This window comes from Dama dama, chromosome 20, assembly GCF_033118175.1.
Source record: "Dama dama isolate Ldn47 chromosome 20, ASM3311817v1, whole genome shotgun sequence".
NCBI classification, from domain to species: Eukaryota; Metazoa; Chordata; class Mammalia; order Artiodactyla; family Cervidae; genus Dama; species Dama dama.
The window spans coordinates 86,391,468-86,409,236 of NC_083700.1; the positions used below are offsets into that span (position 1 = coordinate 86,391,468).

Here is a 17,769-nt window from a genome sequence, read left to right on the forward strand (position 1 = left end):
TTCTTTCTGGGTAGCAGAGGGAAATGAACGCAGCACAGAAACTAGAGGCGAGCAGAGCTCAGCCTGGACCCCAGCGTGACCACCGTGTGGCTCTTGACCATTTCCCCCATCTGTCTAGGAGGTTGCTGCCTTCTAGCATTGCTGTCAGGATTAGATGAGATGGCAAGGGTGAAACATCTCATGCAGGACCTGACAGGTCCTGGATGCTCAACAAATCTTAATTCTTTTTCTTTTCTCTGTTTTTGCCTTGAAAAGAAACACAAATTACAAAGAATTTTACACTGCTATACATTTTTTCAGATGGAAGAAAAATAGATATTATAATATACCCATCATATTACACATGGGGAAACTGGGGGCACAAACAGATGAAAGAACATGCCCTTTCTTTGCCTCTTTTACTCAATGTCCCATGAGTGCCCCTAGGGACTCAACAAAAAGTGTTACCTAATTTTCTAGACAGATTTCAGGTTTCCTGTTGTTTGACTGTTCTGCAGTGTAGCACCTCCTTCCTCTCCCATCCCCCGCTCACCTCTATGTACCATCTTCACTCTAGCCTGGCAGACACTAGTCTCTCCAGGGCTTATTCTTGGCTGGTGTCTCTCAGGAATATTTCTATCCTCTCCCATGGCTTTTCCTGATCAGATCTGTATCTCTAGTACAAATCTCTCTCCTGAGTTCCAGATCTACATAGGAACTATTTATTGAGTGACTCCACAGGCACCTGGAACTCAACATGCCCTAACTCCATCTTTCTCAACAAATTCCTTTGCTCCTGATTTCCCCACCCACATAACCACACATCCAAACTAGAAAGCAGCATCATCCTAAGCCCCTTTCTCTCTCTAATCCACACCGCATCCTGTTACCCATCACTCTGTCCATTCCCCCTGAAAAACATCTCATGTGTCTGTCTCCCCCACTCTCTATCCCCTGGATGCTGGAGTGGTTCAGGCTCACATCACTCACTGGTACCATTGCTTGAGCCTCCTACCTGCTTTTCCTGCCTCTGGGCTTTCCCCACCTCCATCTAACCTCCACACTGCAGCCACAGTGATGTCCTAAAGCTCAACTCAGACCATCCATCCTGCATGCTTAAAAACCCTGCCTCCTTGGTAAAGTCCGGAAGAGCTAAGGAAGGAGACATGTTTGTCTTCTCTTATCCTGAGACAAACTGTGAGTTCCAGAGCAGAAGCTGTGTGTTGTATTTCTGTGTCCTCTTGCGCACAGTATCCTGAATATGATTTGTTCTCCGAAAAAGTTTCATAGACTCACAACATGAAAGGGTGACTTAAAGACCACCTAGTCCAAACGTCTCATTTTCCAGGGGATAAAACAGAGGCTCCGAGATGGGGAGGGTACTGCTTGAGGTCATCCATCTAGCTGCCGTTGTAAGCCCTGCATATCTCAAGCACTTTAGACCTTATAACGTGCTTTCACATATACTTTCTCATTTAATCCTTCAAATAGCCTTATGAGGTATGTTCTCACATTATATAGGTGAGAAAAGTGAAGTGCTCAGGGGCCGAAAAACCAGACCAAGATCACCCAGCTGTTGATGGACGATCTTCTGATCAGAGTTCAGTATTCTTTTGACTGTAGCTAGCTGTAATCTGAGGCAATAACCGAGGGTTCCATAAATATTGCTGAATGAGTTAACTGATACTTGACTGATAAACTAATGTTCTGTGCTTAGTCGCTCAGTCGTGTATGACTCTTTGTGACCCCGTGGACTGCGCCAGGCTCCTCTGTCCATGGAGTTCTCCAGGCAAGAATATTGGAATAGGTTGCCATGCCCTCCTCCAGGGGATCTTCCCAACCCAGGGATTGAACCCAGGTCTCCCGCATTGCAGGCAGATTTTTTACCATCTGAGCCACCAGGGAAGCCAGCCTCGCATAAATAAATAAATGAGCAAATATATATTTATTGAATGGATGGATAGGCAGTGGAATGTAGACTTAATTACCTTCTGATACTGGACTCTCTTCTCTGTGATGACCTTTAGAGGTGAAAGGCCACCCTCTCTTGGGTCAAACGCAATCAATGAGAGCCTTGCCAAGACTAGACAGACGCGGAGTGTGGATGTCACGCCATTGCCTATTGATTGTGAGCTGTCCAGCTGGTCCTTCTGGACCACGTGTGATCCCTGTCAGAAGAAAAGGGTAGGTACCCAGATCTTGGGAGACCTCTAAGCTTCCAGGAGCCCTACCCCTCAGCAAGATCAGTTAATGCACTACTGACAGTAGCTGGATCATAGTAGGAGTTTGATAAATGTTGGCTGATTTAATGAATGAATTTTATTCCTCTGAGCTTCCAAGGAGCAGTCAGATCCTGCCTTTGATCCTTCAGGCTTGTTTTGAAGCATATCTGTCCTTTCTCCCATTAGCAGCTTCCTAATTAGACTTCCTGTCTCCAGCCTTATTCTTTCAATCCATCTTTCATGGGGCACCCAGGGGAGCCATTGAAAATGAAAGTCTGGCTAGTCTTTCCCCAGCTTGAACATCCAAAGTCTATGTATGGCCTTTAGGATCAAGTCCAGACTCAGGGTCTTCAAGGCCCCCCACACCTTAGATAGACCTGGGCCACATCTTCACAGAACATCCCCCACACCAGCACATAGAACATGTATTTTTTTGACCATTTCACACTCTGTTCTCAGGCTGAAATGTCCTTCCCACTTCCTTCACTGACTAACATCTACTCATGATTTGAAACTTTGCTCTGGGGCCGCCTCTTTTGAGAAGCCTTCCTTGAGTTCTCAGCACCCCTTGCCTTTAGCCAGACACTCCTTTATGAACTGCAACAGCTCCTTATTCCTGCTGTGTCCTAGCACTCATCATTTACTTTTCTTTTATTATTTGCCTTTCCATTAAACTGCAAGCGCTTAAAAACTTATTCAATTCTGTGTCTTTGGTGTATAGGCCAATGTTTAACATGTTTGAGCTGCTCCATAAATATGTGTTTGATCTCGTTACATTTTCTGAAATCTCTATAAGGGAGAATAATTGTTACCCTTTCTGTTAGGCAGATAGATCAACAGAGACCCAGAGCAGGTAAGTGAATTCTTGGGTTCACTTAGTAGTAAAGACAGATCTTGAACTTGGGCCATTGGCTTCTTGTCTAGCCAGTTCAACCAGTCAAAACACACAGTCTCTGCAGTATTTGTTCTTCGAGCTTTCTTGTCACAGGAAGGATGATGCAGGATCCAGGTCTAAGAACAGCACATTTGTCAGAGAATAGAGAACGGTTCTCACTTCCCCCAGCTCCTTGGGAAACCAAAGCAGCCATGAGCTAAGACCCTAAAGAGGCTGTGGAATAGGCCCAGGACAATTACACACTTAATTGGATCAATGTTGAGAGCCAAGCAGATACATTCAGTTCCCAAAGTAGGCTTTATTGCTGACGTGATTAACATTGATCCAATTATTTGGATAATTGCTTCCTCTGCACCATAAACCAGGAAGACCCAATGTGAGCCATTCATCCATCCACTCATCCAGTCAGAGCTCTGCACTCAGACTTTGCTATGCATGTTCCCTCAGTTGGACATCATGTCTGCAGGGTCAGTGGCTGGGAGTTCATCATCATTTCTTTCAACAGGGATTGAGAGATGTCTTTCCTGTATCATCTCCACAGCCCTCAAACCCATTTTGTCTCTGGTGCCTGGTGCTAGTCTTCTAGTATCTTCCTTGCAGACCTTATCCCTGTCCTGCCAGCTTCTGCCTTCTAGGAAGAAAGACATTTTAGAAATGCAAAGGAGCAGAGGTGGATGGTTGTCTATATTTCTTTTCTAGATTTCCAGATACCATGCACATAATAACTGTGGCTGGTTAACGCGTCAGTGTTCAGAGGGACTGCTGTCAGGTCTGCCCCCTCGGGTAGCACCAAAATCTTGACTGCAGCTAGCATTGGGCAGTCACCCAAATCTGATAATTTCCTTCCCCTGCAGTGGTTTCTCATTTTACTGTGAAGAAGTACTAAATCCAACCTATTAAGGCCCAGAAGGGTCTGCCTTAGTTGCTCCTGGCTCCGTGTCCCTCCATCTCTTATCACTCTCCCTCTTTAACTCTTCTCTCCAGCCATGATGGATTTCTTGTTTTCTGGAATAAGGCACATACTCTCTAGCCTCTCAGGTTTGGCACAGCAATTCCCTCCATCCGGATTGCCCTTCTCTCCCCTCCTCATGCCAGCATTCCATGTTTGCCTGACGTGTCTGCTCAGCCTTTGGGGCCCAGCTTAGATGTCGCTTCACCATCTCCTAAGTCTGCACTGAGGACTCCCCTCTGTGTTTACGGAGCACTCTGTTCTGTCCCTGCCGTGGCACCTCTCTCAATGTGTTGTCATGCCTTGTGTTTATCATCATGACCACCACACCAGCTGTGACCTCCGTGAGGACAGGCCAGAGGCCATAACTATGATCAAATACAAACAAGCATATAAAGCACCTATGTTTTTTCAGCATTGTGTAGCTGAATCACTATTTTGGAAATCCAGTCAATATTTCTGGAATAAGCAAACAGGAAAGTAGAGACAGAGAAATATTTACTGCTAAAATTATTAATAATTCAAAAGAAAAGTAAGCAGAAGAAATTGAACGCCCACTCTGTACCAGACAACATAATGAGATTTCATATATAATTGAAACTACATAGCTGCACATAATTATCCCTGTTTTACAGATTAGTAAGTTGAGATCACAGTGCTTAAGTAACTTACGCAGTATCACATAACTAGAAAGTAACAGAGTCAGTGGCTCCAAAGTGAATACTTCTGCATTTTAAGCTACTTAGTAAATGATAATACTTTAATCAACCCATTGGATTAATCAAGCTGAAAGACTGAACTGGCTCCATCAATTCACTTACTGCCTTTGATTCGAAAGTCCATGCTTTCCCCACATTCAACAAACCTGTATTGATCACTGTGGTACAGAGACTGAAGATAAGGTCCCTGCCCTCAGAGAGTTCCCAGGCTATTTGAAATAGACAAACAGCCAGTGGCAATATAGATCCTCAAGTGTACACTCCGCTCCCCATGTCCCCAAGGCTCTGGCTTTGTCTCACCTTGCTCCTCTCTACTATAGTACAGACATGCCTACTTGATCCGGCCCTCTCAGTTCTATGGGGAACCATGCAACTTCTCCGACAAGGAAGTTGAAGACTGTGTTTCCAACAGACCATGCAGAAGTCAAGTGCGATGTGAAGGCTTTGTATGTGCGCAGACAGGTATAAAGGGACACAGGAGTGGGAGGGGATGGGTATCAAGTGAGGCGATGGCATGTGATGATGGGAGCACTGGCTATTGTCTAGTGCTCAATATCAAAGTCATGTGTCAGGCCAGGAGGCCTCTTTGTCCTCCTTGACCTCTTTTTACACATATTATTTCATAAAAAAAAAAAAAAAACCTACCATGTAGGTGTTAATATTACCCCCATTTTACTAATTGAGAAATTGAGACTTGGAGAAGTTACTCACCCACAATCACTTAGGAGGTAAGTGGAGGAGATACAATTAGGAATTTGGAAACTCAAATTACATTCCCTGGTGGCTCAGATGGTAAAGTGTCTGCCTACAACGCGGGAGACCCAGGTTCGATCCCTGGGTCAGGAAGATCCCCTGGAGAAGGAAATGGCAACCCACTCCAGTACTCTTGCCTGGAAAATCCCATAGATGGAGGAGCCTGGTAGGCTACAGTCCATGGGGTCACAAAGAGTTGCATATGACTGAGTGACTTCACTTTTTTTTTTCCAGTTAATTCCTTTAACTAATTCAGGGAAACCTGACTCTTTTTCTTGAAGACTCCAGCAAAAATGAGAGTATTTTGACCCAGATTACCTAGGTGCAAGTTGCAACTCTCTACATTTGCCACAACTTTGTGAACTGTGCTTTAGTATCTTTTCAGAAAGAACTAGGGATTCTTAGAGCAATTTCTAGGCATTATTGCAAACGCAGAGCTCCATACAGTAAATCTGAAAGATGTTTACGTGTGTCCATGGACTCATTATGACTGGTGTTCCATGATTCTGACCAAAGCCAATAATGGTTATTCAGGCCAGCTTTAGTTTAAATGCCTTGTAACAAACATTTGAAGACCAGATTGTTAGTCTTCTGCCTTTAATACCCAAAGAACATTGGTTTAAAATGAACAGACATGCTTAAGTGAAAATGGCCACCTGTTTTATGGACTTTACTCCCAAAAGATATGCATATAAGAAACAAAGTCAAGTCAATGGGGAAAAGAGTTTCAAGGAAGTGGAGGTGCCTCAAATAACTTTAAATATACAGTCTAAATATTTTTAATATCTACTAGTCTGAGTGGCTCTGATGTTGAAGGCAGTGCCATTTAATGGGGTGAGTTAGTGATAAGGAAGCTATAGGTTCCAATCCTCCTGCCAGTATTTACCAGCAGTGTGCATTTAGACCATCAAAGCACTAATAATAGTAATAACAACATATATCCAGCTCTTACCCTGAGTCAGCACTGTTTCATTTATTTGTTTGAATCCCCAGCGACCTTTGGGGGTAGATATGATGGTGTCTCTACTTTACAGATGAGGATATTGAGACAGGGAGTCGGGTAACACATGGAAGGTGCCACAACTGGTACTACTGCAGGACTCTCCGAACTGACCTCCTCTCTCCAGTCCCAAGCAGAGGAGTCCAGCCTTCCTTCCTGTCTGCCTAGCAAATCTGCCCTCGAGAACATTCAGAAACACAACACTGGCTTCTGGCAGGGAATAAACGGTGAATTCCATTGACCACTCACCCCCGATACATGAACACCAATGCAAACAGAGCAGCCAAGAATCTGGGTCATGGTGGGTCTCAAGCCATGTGAACCCTCCTTCCTGGCCTCGACCTGTGGGTAACCTCATTTCTCCTTCCCAGGGAGGTGCATAAACCGAAGACTTCTTTGCAACGGGGACAATGACTGTGGAGACCAGTCGGATGAGGCAAACTGTAGAAAGATTTATAAAAAATGTCAGCAGGAAATGGAGCAATACTGGGCCATTGGCAACCTGGCCAGTGGGTAAGTTACCTTCTCTCTGTTGTGGAGCGGGAAGAAGATACAAGTAATTGTGATCTGGAGAAGAGAGAGGGAGGGAACGGCAGACAGAGCGGCTCCTCTGTGCCTTTCTGAAAAAGGTTGGTGTGTTAGTGGATGCTCGCAGCTGCTTCCTGACGACAGACCCGGGTGCTCTGGGAGCACGTGCCACGGCCAGATGGACCAGATGTGACTGCAGGGAGGGAGCACTGAGGAGAGAGCCATGTGGGGGGCCGTGGCGGCTCCACACGAGGGCTGGGGGAAGGGTTATCTGATGCCTGCTCTGTGACCGTGTCAGGCACTTTCTAAGCATTACATTTGAAGGCTGTTGACAACTGCCAGGGAGGTTTATCTGCTTCTCTATTCCGAGGCCTCAGCAGAGAGGCTGGCCCAGAGCAGAGGCCACTACGTGACTGGCCAGGGCAGGAGTGCATTTCCAGCATGGCTCTGCAGGCAGTGTGTGTGCGGCTAGTCTGGTTAAATCCTCTGGGGAGGTGAGGGATCACGAGGGGCTGACTGGCCTGGCACTCAGCCTCCTTTCCTGCCGCACCATGCAGCCTCTCAGACTCCAGGGGAAAAGTCAGGGCCTCCCCTCACAAATCAGTGTATGCGACGCAGTGTGGGAAGCAGAGAGGCCCTGGACGGCATTCTCCTTCTTCCTAACCACACATCAGGTCTCCATCCTGAAAGGATGCTGTTAGAGACACAGACTCCTCATGTGGGGAGGACCTCCTCCCAGGACCACCTGAGACACTAGTGATGATAAGCCCCATCTCCTTGATGAGGAAGCTGAGGTCTGGGAAGTCAGAGCTCCTGGGCGGGTCACAGGTCAAAGGGGGTGACAGAGTGGACATACAGAGCCAGCAGCAGAAGCCAACTGGAGCCTGCAAGAGGGGCAGAAGGATGGCTCTGGGGCTTTAGTTTTGTCATTTGTAGACAGAAGTCAGTCATGCCTTCTTTTCAGGTCTGTGAGGGATAAATAAGCTAATGCCATGGTAATAAGCTAACACATGAGAGGCACAATATGTGGTGGGAAGAAAGCAGACTCTGCTCTTGACTAGACTGGGATGCTCAGACTTTGAGTCCTGGCCCCACCAGCTGCTGGGCAGGTCAGTTACCCTCTCTATGTCTTACTTTCTTCATCTGTTAAATGGGTATAGTAATAATACCTATGGATTCATTGAACCAACATGTGTAATTGATTATTATGGTATTAAAGAAAATAAATGAATATGCATTATTATGCTACATGAAACCCTATCAGAGGAAAGACAGCCTGAAATGATTCTGGTAGGAGCAGAGCAGACCAATAGGCAGAAACTGAAAGGAGACAGATCTCCTTTTAACAAAAGAAACAGAGCTGTCAGTCACAGTAAAAGCAGGTCAGGAAATGGAGGCTTGCCTTAGGAGGTGGTGAGAAATAACAACGGTTGAGGTAGAGATGAGATTTTCATCCTTTCTAAATGGACATAATGACATCTACTACCCAGGGCTTTGGGCACACTACATAAGGTGATGTCCTGAGCCATCCGTGACTGTGCCTGTTTCCAGTTAGAAACTCAGTAAATTGGAATTAATTTAGTGTCTTGTGATGGGAGGTATACAGAAATTAAAAGGAAAACCACCATCTCTAAGGAGCACAGAATCTTGGGGGGCTGACAGACACGTAAATAATAATAAGCCTTTATCGCAGACCAAGCCATGTTCTAAGCACTTAGTAAATATGGATACATGTAATCCTCACAGGCACTCCAAGAGATGGGATTTTCTTTGTTCTCATTTTATAGATAGGCAGACCTAGGTACAGAGGCTAACTGGTATGCCTGAGGTTACATAACTTGTGAATGCCAGCGCATTGGCTCTAGAGTCTGTGTTCTCACCTCCCACGTAGACCATTCTTGTAAGGTAACTACAGAAGGTGCAGAACAATAAATGCCCGAATGGGGTGAGCATGGGATCTAATAAGGGCCTCTAATGCAGCTTAGTACAAGTGTCAGCAAAGGCTTCCCACCACAGGCAACAAAAGAACTTAGTCTAGAAAGATAAGTAAGAGATAAAGCAGGGAATATGGTTTCCCTGGTGGCTCAGCAGTAAAGAATCCTCCTACCAATGCAGGGAGACTCAGGTTCGATCCCTGGGTCAGGAAGATCTCCTGGAGGAGGGCATGGCAACCCAATCCAGTATTCTTGCCCAATAAATCCCATGGTCAGAGGAGGCTGGTGGTCTACAGTTCATGGGGCCACAAAGAGTCAGACACAACTGAGCAACTTAAGCAAGTGATGAGTGGCTGGAAGGGTATTTAGGCAGAGGGAATAGCCCTTGCCAAGAAGAGAAGGAGCAAGACGGACTGGAGGGAGAACCCCTCCAGGTCGTGAGGGACTGGCTTTGTGGTTGTGGCTGGGAGTGGCAGGGGATAAAGCCTCAACAGATGTTGAGGGCCACGTGTGCTGTGCCCAGGAATTTGGGTGTCCTTGAGTAGGTTCACCAGTTGGGATTATATCCTCACCTCACCCCCTTTTCCACCTCTTCCCTGCAGGATTAATTTGTTCACAAACAATTTGGAGGGCCCGGTTCTAGATCACAGGTATTACGCCGGTGTGTGTTCCCCCCATTACATACTCAACACAAGGTTTCGGAAGCCATACAACGTGGAAAACTTCACTCCAAAGGTATGTGCCAGTCAGGAAGCCACCTCAGGGCCGTGGCAGGGACCCTGGCAGAGGAGCCAGAAGCATGGGTCCGGACTGGTCAGCAGCCCCCTGCTGGGCCAGCTCAAATGCATCACATTTTCTCTCTGAGCTTCAGTTCTTTGTATGTAAAATGGGTGGTTGTTTCCTCCAGACACAGTGGTGAGGCCCATCTGCTATGTATAGGAGAGGCAGTGCAGATATGTAGTAGCATAATTATACCAATGACAATAGCAAAAACTGCCATAAAGAGACAAGCACAGCTTAGGATTTAGAGTCTCATAGATGTCTTTGCAACTTACCATCTATATCATCTTATATACTCTGAGCCTCCATTTTCCTATCTTCAAATTGGGATTTTAAAGGTTCTACCTGCACAGAGGGGATAAGTGAGTATAAATGCTTGGCACACACACAATACCTGGTTTAATTGTGAGTCTCAGGAAGTGTTAACTCTTTTTTTTTTTAATGAAAAAAAGCTATTTTTGCTTTCTTATTTATAACTGGTAGCTTCAGTTTCACGTTTGGATCAAAAGCAAATACAGACACTGTAGGTCCTTTATTTTGCCTTTGAAAGATTTCATAGACTTTCATATATAAACATTGGTATCACAGCTGGGACTTGCTAGCTAGACTTCCAGAGTTCATGCAGACGTGTGTGTCTGTGTGTGTGTGTGCGTGCGCGTGTGTTAGTCGCTCAGTTGTGCCCTACCAGACTCCTCTGTCCATGGAATTCTCCAGGCAAGAATACTGGAGTGGGTTGCCATGCCCTTCTTCAGGGGAACTTCTGACCCAGGGATCGAACCTGGGTCCCCTGCATTGCAGGTGGATCCGTTACCGTCTGAACCACGAGGGAAGCCCCGAAGAATTCTATCAGTGGGGTAGGAAGTGACCCAAGCAACTTAAGCTTGTGACTGGAATCACTGGTCAGTCAGTGATTTGAATGAATGTCGTCAGTTGAGTGGCAAAGATACAGATACCCCAGATGCCTGGTGATGATAGAGACATCACGGCAGACATGCAAGAATTCTAGCATCCAGAGACAGCCAGACAATAGGAATCAACTTCTGTTATTATCAAGTCCTTGCCTATTAGAACCAGGCATTGTTCTAAGCATTTCTGTAAGTTATAAAATAGTCTACCTGTTGTGATCTCTCCATTTTCATTTCTAATTTTGTTGATTTGGCTCCTCTCCCTTTGTTTCTTGATGAGTCTGGCTAACGGTTTGTCAATTTTATTTACCTTTTCAAAAAACCAGCTTTTAGCTTCATTGATTTCTGTAATGGTCTCTTTTGTTTCTTTTGCATTTATTTCTGCCCTAATTTTTAAGTTTTTTTTTTCCTTCTACTAACCCTGGGGTTCTTCATTTCTTCCTTCTCTAGTTGCTTTAGGTGTAGAGTTAGGTTTATTTATTTGACTTTTTTCTTGATGGCAAAAACCACTACAATATTGTAAAGTAATTAGCCTCCAACTAATAAAAGTAAATGAAAAAGAAAAAAAAAGAACCACCCCCCCAAAAAAATGTTCTACCAAGATAAGCCTGTGTTATTAACACAGAGACTTAAAAGCAATCTCACAGGGAGTGGGGTTCAGAGTAGACTATGTCACTGCATAATGCACACATAAGACAGATGGGGAAGATCTGGGTGCCAGGCCTGGCTGTACCCCAGACCCCATTGTACTTTAGGCTAAATTCTTGCTCTGTTTTGGACCTGTTTCCTCATCTGTAAAATGAGAGGACTGGACTGGACAACCAGGTTGGTTGTTTTCATGTCTAAAATTGTGCAGTCCTAGGATTTCCCTAGTGGTCCAATGCCTAAGACTGCATTTCCAATGTAGGAGGCCTGGGTTCAATCCCTGGTCAGGGAACTAGACCCCATAAGCTGCAACTAAGAGCTGGTACAGCCAAATAAATACATAAATAAATAAATAAAAATTTAAAAACAAGATAAAATAAAATGGTATAGTCCTGAATGTTAAGCTGCTACCTCTCCTTTCTCTTCCTTCCTGGTCCCCTCCACACCCCCACACAGTTATTGGCTAAAAATTACAAAATGAGTCTTGGGACAAATACACCCTCGCCCGTGTTGACCAGCACCATCCCTCTGGCCTCCACTTTCTTTTTTTTTTTGTATCTCTATTTTTTTAATATAAATTTATTTATTTTAATTGGAGGCTAATTACTTTACAATATTGTAGTGGTTTTGCCATACATGGCCTCCACTTTCAAAGGAGAATCTCAGAGCAGACATTTCTTCTCCTCCTGGTAACCCAGGCAGGATATGTATCTCGGAGTCTCCTCTCTCTGTAGCTGTTTTTGGAGCACTGTGGCAGGCATTGTACAGTGTTTTACCCACATAAACTCAACCCTCAGAACAAGCCCCACTGGCAGGAACTGTTACTGTCTCCATTTTATACAGGAAGAAACTGAGGCACAGTGGGGTTAAGCCCAATGTCCAGGGTTACACAGTGAGAAAATGGTGCACCCCACCTCAGGCCTCTCACTCCAGGCCACGTTCGGAATCACATCTGCTTTTCTTCCTCAGAAACTGAAGTGTTATGGGGGACTGCAAGCATCCAGAAGCCAGTGGGATGGAGTGAAGACAATTTGGGGCTGGTTACTTGGGGGCCACCGAGGCAGTGCCCTAGATATTTCCCTCTGCACAGCACCATGAGCACCAATTTTCGAGCAAACAGCTCCTCTAAGTTCGCAAAGGCTTTCTGCTGTTCTGTCCCTGCGTCTTCCCACCCCCATACCCCATCCCAAGACCTTTCACCAGCCCCTCGTGAGCTGTCACTGAGCTCCTCCTCTGCACCGGTTTGTCTCTCTGACCCCAGATCCATCCCTTCCAACCCAGCCGCTCTTCTGTTCTGTCATGGATTTCCTGGTGCTCAGCCAATTTCCTCTGTTGGCTTTCTTCCTCTCATCTTTGGACTAAGTCCACATTTCAGCAAGTCATCCCAAAGCCCCAATATCTGGATGCCAGCCCCCTCTCTCACGGACCCCCTGTCTTCTCCTCACTCTTAATCTTCTGATACAGCCATACTCGCATTTTCAACCCCTGCAGTTTCTGGCCCCACCCTGCCCTCTCACGTTTCTGCCTGAACCCAAGTCCACAGCCTAGAGTGTTCTCCTACATTTCTGCCCATTGAAACCCAAATCAAGCACCCACCTCTGAGTGTCAGCTCACCATGCTGGGCACATCTGTTTCTCCTGCTGGATCAAGAGCTCTGGGGGTGGAGATATGGGGGCCTCTGAGATTTTTGCATCCAGTGTACTTAGTCTAGTACCTGAAACATAGTGAGAGTACAGTGTGTGTCTGTTGATTTGAATTGAACTGATGTGAGTCAAATGACATATGGAACATTTGTTTTCTTCTTCCTTCAGACCCAAGGCAAATATGAATTTACGCTGACAGAATATGAATCGTACTCAGATTTCGAACGTAACGTCACAGGGACGGCAATTAGCATGTCTAGTTTCAGCTTGGGTTTGAAACTTAGTGGAATATTTGAACTTGGCTATAGCAGCACAAGTAATATTGGCCAACATTTTATTAGCAGGATCAAACGATTCTCTCACACGGTAGGTACCCTTTGTTTGCTTTTCCACTCCTATGTATTCTTTTGAATTTTCATATCCACGGATGTCTGTATACTGTATTGCTATTAGTCCTGACAACCAATTATATTTGTTACATTGAAAAGCTTCACAAAAAATACCTTGGTCTTACATTAACTTTACTTTTCAGAAAGACCAGCCAGTGGTGGCCTTCTATAATTATTTACTCTACTTTTTTAGTATGGCGTTGTTTTTGTTTATTTTTAAATTGTTTTAATTTTATTGGAGTATAGTTGATTTACAGTATTGTGTTATTTTTTCAGTTTTAATATTTTTATTGAAGTATAGTTGATTCACAATGTGCTAATTTCTGTTGCAGCAAAGTGATTCAGTTATACATATATATACCTTCTTTTCCATTGTGGTTTATCATAGGATATCGAATATAGTTCTCTCTGTACTCTCATTTTCTTATTTCTTTTTGTACTCTTATTTACTAATAAGCTTTTCACTTGGTTTTTATTAAACTAAGGAGCATAATTTTGCCAAAACTAAATTATTTCTGAAGACTTTTCAACTCCCGGCAACTTGACTTCTGTTCTAAACCTTCAGCTGAAATTCCCCTCTGGAATGTTATCCAAGACCTCATCTCCAACTTCTTGGAGTTGTTGATGGAGTCACATTCCTGTTTCTCTTGGTTGCTTTCTGCTCCTTATCAGTTAGTTTTCTTCCTGGTTTCTAACAGCCCCACTTGTTCTCTATTTAATTTTTGGTCATCCTTTCCTCTTCCTCTATAGCCACCCACCCCAAGTGTCCTTTTCTACTCACCCTGCTCCTCTATCAGGGCAAGCATGAGCCTCCACCACCACTTCTGCCCTTTCTGGGAAGCTCAGACCTGCTTCACCCACTCTTCTGGGTATCATTATCCAGATACCTTGTGGACACTCCAAAGCAAGTTCCTCCTCCCAAGCTCTCTGTGTTAAATAGCATTCTTTTCCTTCTGCCCTTCCAGGCTAAGAATATCTGAGTCATATTTGGTTTTCTTTTCTCTTTATTCCCACATATGGCTTGTGGCTTATGCTAAGTCACTTTGGTGGTATCTGACTCTTTGCAACCCTATGGACCGTAGCCCGCCAGGCTTCTCTGTCTGTGGGATTCTCCAGGCAAGAATGGGTTGCCATGACCTCCTCCAGGAGATCTTTCCGATCCAGGGATTGAACACATGTCTCTATGTCTCCTGCATTGACCGGCAGGTTCTTTACCACTAGCGCCACCTGGGAAGCCCATCTGTGTTGGCCACCAGATCTTTCACTCATCAATATTTCTTTTTTTTTTTTTTTAATTGAAGTCTAGTTGATTTACAATGTTGTATTAATTTCTGCTCTATAAAAAAGTGGTTCAGGTATATATATATATACATATATATATTCAATTTCACATATAAGTGGTATTATATGGTTATTTGTCTTTCTCTGTTTGACTTACTTCACTTAGTATGATAGTCTCTAGGTTCATCCATGTTGTTGCAAATGGCATTATTTTGTTCTCTTTATGGCTGAGTAGCATTCCATTGTATGTATGTACCCCATCTTCTCTGTCCATTTATCTGTTGATGGACATTAAGTTGTTTCCATGTCTTGGTGGTGATGGTTAGTCGCTAAGTCATGTCAGAGACTCTTGTAACCCCATGGACTGTAGCCCACCAGGCTCCTCTGTCCATAGGATTTTCCAGGCAAGAATACTGAGGTGGGTTGCCGTTTCCTTCTCCAGGGGATCATTCGGACCCAGGAATCGAACCCAGGTCTTCTGCCTTGTGGGTGGATTCTTTACTGACTGAGTTATGGCTATCCAATATTTCTTAATCAAACTCTGATTACATCTTTGCTAGCCTAGGCCCTTTCACTTCTGGTTTCAGCCCTCCTAATAAGACTCCTGTCTTTCAGTTTGCTCCTTCAAATATATATGCTGCCAGAAAAATGCTTTTCTGATACTAACCTGATTGTATCACCTGTTCCCTATTGCCCATATGGTGAAGGTCAAAGCCCATGACTTAGTGGAAGGGGAGCAGTTGGAATGGGATGTAAGGTGACAGGAGGGCTTGGAAAACCTTGGATTCCAGAACGGACCAGGTGTATTTATTCCCTGGTCACTGAGAGTTTGCTGCATGGGCGTGATGTAGTAGAAAACTAATCTGAGAGGAACATGGAGGAAATTAAAAGTCTACAGTGATTTATGTGAGAAAAAAGGAATGGTGAGGGGCTTAAGTTCTTCTGCCAAATTACCAACCAGTAGAAAATGAGCCATAAACATGAATTAGACTGCAATCGTCTCTGCTTGCTTTTCTTCATCTTCTCAGCTGTGAGCTCCTCAGGCACAGAGGCTGTTTCTTTCATCTTTAGGTTCAGGATGGCACTTGGTAAGTGCTCAAGACTAAAATATAGTGGTGAAGGACAGGACTGATTAAAAAGGAACTTGTCTTGTTAGGAGGGAAAGAGAGGGGTACCATCCTTGTCTCCTTTTCTCTTTCCATCCCTCGCCCCTTCCCTCCCAGCTCCCTGATTTAAATAGCCAGTTACATAATGTTACCTCATGCTAGGTACTGAACTAGATACCTGGAACCTAGAGACAAGTATAACACAATTCTTGCCTTCAAGTTCACTGTCTAGTAGGAGCAGCAAACATGTATGCAGATAACAGTCCTGATTTTGACATCAGTTGTAATATAGCATGCATGTGTATGTGCTAAGTCACTTCAGTTGTGTCTGACTCTTTGCCCACTAGGCTCCTCTGTCCATGATGTTCTCCAGGCAAGAATACTGGAGTGGGTTGCCATGCCCTCCTTCAGGGGATCTTCCCAACCCAGGGTTTGAAACCATGTCTCCTGTGGCTCCCGTGTTGCAGGTGGATTCTTTACTGTTGAGCCACTGGGAAAGCCCAATACAGCATGGTTTATTCTATAAAGAAAATATAAGCAACATCAGTGCAGTCCTGGGAGGTGGAGTGTCAGGGAAATTCAAGAGTGCCATCACATAGAAAGCACAGCTAAGCAGAAATTTTAAATATGAGAAGGTGTGTGCCAGGCAGAAAAGGGAGGGAAAAGCATGTCTGGCAGAAGGAACATGTGCAAAATTATATTATGAGAGAATGACAGATGTGGGGAAGAGTAAGATGTTAGATGGATATTGAGGTTCGATGTAGGTGGTAGAGAAAAGTACAGTATGGTGGAGGGTGGATGTCATGGTTGTAAAAGTTGAAGCCAGGAGGCTATTGGGGGACAGAGCATGACATTCTTACATTCAGAGTAATGGAGTTGATTTTATTCTTGGGCAATGTAGAGGCCAATGCTGGATTTTGTTTTAAACCCAGAGTGGCATTTAATGGTATTAACAGTTTTTAGGACATCAACTCTGATTGGAGCACTGAGGGCAGCTAAAGGGAGAAAGGAGATCAGTGGGAAAGCTTTTGTCATAACCCAAGCAGAAGAGGAAACCTAAAATATTTAGAAAGACCATGAACAGAGCATCTAGCGACTGCAAAGTTGGAAAGATGAGGAAGACTAGGATGGGGGAGCAGGGCAGGGAGCAGAGGTGGCATGACTTATAGAGCTGACAGGTCAAGCTGGCTGAGAGTTTTAAGATGCAGGAGGAAGGTGCATTTCCTAATTATTCACCTTTTCCCCAGCCTTCACCGCAGTGTAGGAATGCCTCACCTCGGGTTACATTAACATCCCTGGATGTTTGCCCTTCATCTAGCATCTCCATCTTTCAGTCTCTTCCACACACCAGGGGTCACCAAACTTGTTCTGTAAATGGCCAAAGAGTAAATATTTCAGGCTTCGCAAGGCTGCAGGGTCTCTGTAGCAACCACAGAGCTCTGCCATCGTAGGGTGACAGCAGTGATGAACAATGAAGAGATATGTGGGCATGACTGCATTGCAATGAAACTGGATTGCAAATCCAAATACGAGATCCTGTGTGCAGGCTGTGGTCTGCTGACCCTTGGCATGCACTGCAGCGTCCAGCCTTCCTAAAGCATCGCTTTTACTCTTTCTTGAGTACCTTTTCTTCAGAGTTTAAAAAGCATCAACTGCCCCCTCTCACCTTCTGAGATGGTCCATCCTTTGTCTGTGGAGTGTGTTTTTCGCATGGCTTCTCTTGCCTTCCAAGATGGCCCACACTCGGCTGTGCAGTGTATAGCTCCCTGAATAAACATTTTTTCTCTTTAAAAGAGGCTTACCTGGTGGCTCAGATGGTAAAGAATCTGCCTGCAATGCAGGAGACTTGGGTTCAATCCCTGGGTCCGGAAGATCCTCTTCTCCCCCGGAAAATGGAATAGCTATTGACTCCAGAATTGTGCCTGGAGAATTCCATGGACAGAGGAGCCTGGCAGGCTATATACAGTCCATGGGGTTTCAATGAGTTGGACACCACTGAGCAACTAACACTTCTTCTTTTCTTTAAAAAAAGAAGCATCAT

At 44.7% G+C, this 17,769-nt stretch overlaps 1 protein-coding gene across 9 annotated transcripts in view; it reads left to right on the forward strand.

The window, feature by feature from the left end:
- Nucleotides 1-17,769, forward strand: part of C8B (complement C8 beta chain) — a 59,504-nt gene that overhangs the window by 22,111 nt on the left and 19,624 nt on the right. For 5 of the 9 annotated variants that reach the window (XM_061121773.1, XM_061121776.1, XM_061121772.1 and 2 more), the window contains 5 exons: nucleotides 2,007-2,163; nucleotides 5,085-5,226; nucleotides 6,889-7,030; nucleotides 9,582-9,714; nucleotides 13,121-13,318. In XM_061121773.1, the coding sequence (XP_060977756.1) occupies nucleotides 2,007-2,163; nucleotides 5,085-5,226; nucleotides 6,889-7,030; nucleotides 9,582-9,714; nucleotides 13,121-13,318 (772 nt within the window). Of the gene's footprint in view, nucleotides 1-2,006; nucleotides 2,164-5,084; nucleotides 5,227-6,551; nucleotides 6,819-6,888; nucleotides 7,031-9,581; nucleotides 9,715-13,120; nucleotides 13,319-17,769 lie in introns of those variants that run through there. The other 4 variants (XM_061121775.1, XM_061121777.1, XM_061121778.1 and 1 more) reach the window with 3 other exon arrangements.